General features: G+C 45.3%; 1 protein-coding gene across 1 annotated transcript in view; it reads left to right on the plus strand.

Annotated features, from left to right (window-relative positions):
* The first annotated feature begins 701 nt into the window (after positions 1–701).
* Positions 702–4083, plus strand: part of znf516 (zinc finger protein 516) — a 25744-nt gene continuing 22362 nt past the window's right edge. Inside the window, exon 1 of the mRNA XM_037677289.1 lies at positions 702–2548. Coding sequence (XP_037533217.1) covers positions 793–2548 — 1756 coding nt within the window. The 5' untranslated portion in view covers positions 702–792. The remainder of the gene's footprint in view (positions 2549–4083) is intronic.

Raw genomic sequence — 4083 nt, forward strand, 5'->3', positions numbered from 1 at the left:
CAGCTCCTAACCACTTGAATATTGTGACTAAAAGAAAAACTAAGTTTTACTTGCATTCCTTGTTCAGTTACACTTCAGAAAAACATTTATCAGCAACAGGGGACACTGGCATACCGCTTGTTGCCTTAGCAATAAAACTATAATATCATGGTTTCATAAATAGCATTATGCAGTAGATGCAGTTAACCAACAATACTCACCTACCATGGGTCCTAAATTACTTTCTATTTAAAGATTATTTAAATCATTACATTATCTGAAAGGTTTGTGGATGGTGTATTTTGATCCAGTAGCAAACTGTCTGAAAACTAAAGTATTTCTGAAATTTTACAGACATATCTTTTCCTTTTGTCTCCTTTTCACCTTGCAGGTTCTGCCATAAAAAATGAGGATGAAGCGAATGGAATGAAAAGCAAAAGAGTTGTGGATCAGCTTCTTTAGTGCCTCCAAAATCTCCTCATTGATGATGACACTGAGTGCTCATGTCTTTCTGGAAAAAAGGTCCAGTCCCACTAGTTTGTCCTACACGTGACCAGTGTTTGCCTAAAATCAAATGAACTGCAGTTTTTTTTAGGTTTAACTCACCAAAGAGCGTGGTGTCCTGTGAGTGGACTTTGCTAAACCAGCTGCCATGTTAGCAGGTTGATAGCTAGATGATTGAACATTTAAAAGATTTTAGCTGACCAGCTAAAGCACAAAGGACATCCCTAGATGCACATCTGCAGATAGCAGGAGGTTTAGTGTTTTGAGGCTTCTGAATGACCAGGTGCACAGGCTGATTTCATTCGTACCATGAATCCGAGAGACAGCGTGGAGGTTATGGAGACCAAGACAGGAGATTCGAAGGAGAAGCTGATTGGAGAGAAAGCCATTCCCGGAAACGACATCGATGGTGATGACGACAAAATCCCCGGAGCTTTCACCTGCAACATCTGTGGTCGCAGCTTCCCGTTCCTTAGCTCCTTGTCGCAGCATATGAGACGCCACACGGGTGCACGCCCTTACAAATGCCCCTACTGTGACCACAGGGCTTCTCAGAAGGGCAACCTCAAGGTTCACATCCGCAGTCACAAACTGGGGACGCTGTCTAGTCATCACTCCAATGAGGACGAAGAAGGTGGGGCAGAGGAAGAGGAAGCGAAAGTTTCGGAAGGTCTCAATGGAAGCACAAGTCCAACTAAAAGCAGCTCTGCCTGCAACAAGGTGGTCAGTGGGGATAGTGGTGAGGAAAGCCGGAGGAAATTGCCTGCAAGGAACTTGAAAAGAGAAAAAGTTGTCACCAACCAGCGGCCTTTCTGTTGCCGTCTGTGTGGCTATGAGGCCCAGCGGGAAGACCAGCTTCTCAGCCACATTGAGAAGGTCCACATAACAGCAGACACAGAAGATGATACCTTCACTGTAAAGGAAGAAGAGGTTACTGAATCCGACACCATGCAACCCCAGGGTGATGGGACGTTCCCCTGTGAGACCTGTGGCCAGGTCTTTGCCCAAGCCTGGTTTTTGAAGTCGCACATGAAGAAGCACGCTGGAATACTTGACCACTGCTGTCGAATTTGCGGAAGAAGGTTCCGTGAAGCTTGGTTTCTAAAATCCCACATGAAAACACACAACACCAAAGCTAGGTCTCGCTCAAAAACCGATTCAGCCGAGCCTCCTGTCACCATCAATAATGTAGCCCAGGATGCTGAAACATTTACTGCCTTTGTTACATCTGTCTATCAAATGTGCTCCAAATGTGGGAACATTTTTCACAACAAAGAGAGCCTGAGAGCTCATGATAAAGTTCACAGTCAGAACTCTGGCAAAAAATCTCCCATCAGGTGCTGGCCCGGTGATGACGAGGACTCACCAGCTGCTAAGAGACGTTTCCTTGAACACTTCAACCTCCAGTGTGTTGAAGATAAGGCTCTAAATGAAGAGAAGGACAGTGAGAAAAAGGTTCTTGGTCAAAAAATTCCAGAGCTGGATCCAGTTTGCAGCTACCAGGCTTGGCATTTAGCCACTAAAGGAAAGATTGTGGAGCCAGTGGAGCCTATTAACAAGGCCGCCTTTGGAGGGGCAAACATGGTGGATGAAGCCCTTTCTGAAGCGGCTGTGGTTTTTGAGAAGGAGAGCAGCCAATATGTCTTGCAAAGTCAAGAAAAACGCAACTCGGGAAGACGCAGCAGCCATACTTCATCCAGCGACAGGACGCCAGAGAGCCTCAGCGACTCAGAGTATCGACCTTCATGTCGCCAAGAAAGACGGCGATCGTCCCAGTCACAAGCCTCCTCCACTAAGGGCAATGAGTGCTTTGAGTGTGGTAAGATGTTCCGCAGCCGCCACCAAATGATGGTCCATCAGCGGGTCCACAGGAAGGATGGGGGCAGGGCATCTTTTGGAGACAAGGAGAGAACCACAAGGGATGAGCAATGGGGCCCTGCCAGCGATCCAGAGTCGGGTTCCCCCAGCCGACCCAGCACCCCAGGGTATGGAGACTCCCCACCTGCCTCAACCCCGGGAGAACAGGCTTCTGAGATGGGTACCTCAAACTCTGAAGAGCTTGCAGGTTAGTCAAGAACTTCTTTTACTTTCTTTATGTACATAAATAAGATAAACGAATCTTAAAAGGATTTCAGACTAGTTCGAACTACAGTAGTCCCTCGTTTATCATGGGGGTTCTGTACCCCCCCCCCCCCAGCGATAAGTGAAAAACTGCCAATTAGGGATACATTAGTCCAAGTTCAAGAGGTCCTTCCTGCTCATTGCCATCAGCATCTACAAAAACTGAAACCAGGATGATGAGCTACAACATTTAATTTCCCTTTGGGATTAATCAAGTATTTTTGCATTGAATTGAAGTTCAGTAAATTTTGTCATGGCATGTGCCAGGCTGTAGTCACACTCACTCATCACCTGTTCCTCTCAGTCTCCCTCCTTAAATAAGCAATTTTAATTTAAATACTGTAACATTTTAAATAAACAATCCATACAGCATGGATTGTTTATTTAAAATGTTACAGTATTTAAATTTAAATTGTAGAGAAGAGAAGTGCAGCAGGACATCAGAGGGTTAACCCTTCACGCAGCTCTGCAGCACGGAGCAGAAATGTACTTCTTGATCAATTACACTGAAACAGCTGAACATAGAAGTTCTAAAATAATTACAACTAACTTTTCACACTTTTATATTTTTTGATTATGATGATTTTACAAAAGTGGATCAGTGCAGCTGGACAGCAAAGGGTTAACCTTCACAAAGCTGCTGCAGCAGGAGGGAGCTTCCCCCTGCCCCTGTGGGCTGCACACAGGTGCAACAGGTGCTAAATCATTTTAAATTATTTATTTTAAATAAACAATCCATCACTCATCCATTAATCAGCAAATTGTGTCACGTCCAGTCTTACTTTGAAAAACCGCGATCCAGTGAGTCTGTGAAAAACTAACCGTGAAGCAGCGAGGCACTACTGTAGATACATAACTTCTATCATTTGGTCATCAATATTTTTAAGAAACATTAGTTTCTGTGGTATTTTATTTTATCTACTAAGTTTTGTTTTGGTGACACTTTGGCTCACAGATGTCATTGTTGCTGCCAAATGTTTGTCTTTCCTGGTTCTGACTCAACTTCCCAGCATGAAAGAATGTGTTTTGTTCCTGCAGGAACAGCCTCTGCAGGATTTTAATCCTCCCACTCTGTAGTAAACATGTGTTCATGAAAGGTGCTTTGTGAAGAAGCTCCTCTGGTTTATGATATGCAAACTGGAGCCTCCATGTGGACAAATATCAACCGTACATCGGTGTGAGAGGCCGCTGCATACAAATACTGGAGGAACGCATCATTTTATGGCTCCATTTCGTTTCATTCTCTGTGTATCTGTAAAGACAGGCCCTTGAGTCAGGGCAGTGGAGAGCACAGGCTTGTTGGGATTGTCTCGTTCTTCCCAGTTGCTACAGATGTTCAAAAATAGCAGCAGCAGCATTTCTGCAGGCCGGATCGAGCTGTGAGCTATTTCAGGTCTTCCTGTCTCAGGAACACCCCCCCCCCCCCCCCCCCCCCCTCCCGCCGTCCCCCAACCCCCCCGCGGGGCTCTGATGTCTTTC

The sequence above is a fragment of the Nematolebias whitei genome, chromosome 5, assembly GCF_014905685.2.
Source record: "Nematolebias whitei isolate Nwh7 chromosome 5, NemWhi1, whole genome shotgun sequence".
Taxonomy (NCBI): Eukaryota; Metazoa; Chordata; class Actinopteri; order Cyprinodontiformes; family Rivulidae; genus Nematolebias; species Nematolebias whitei.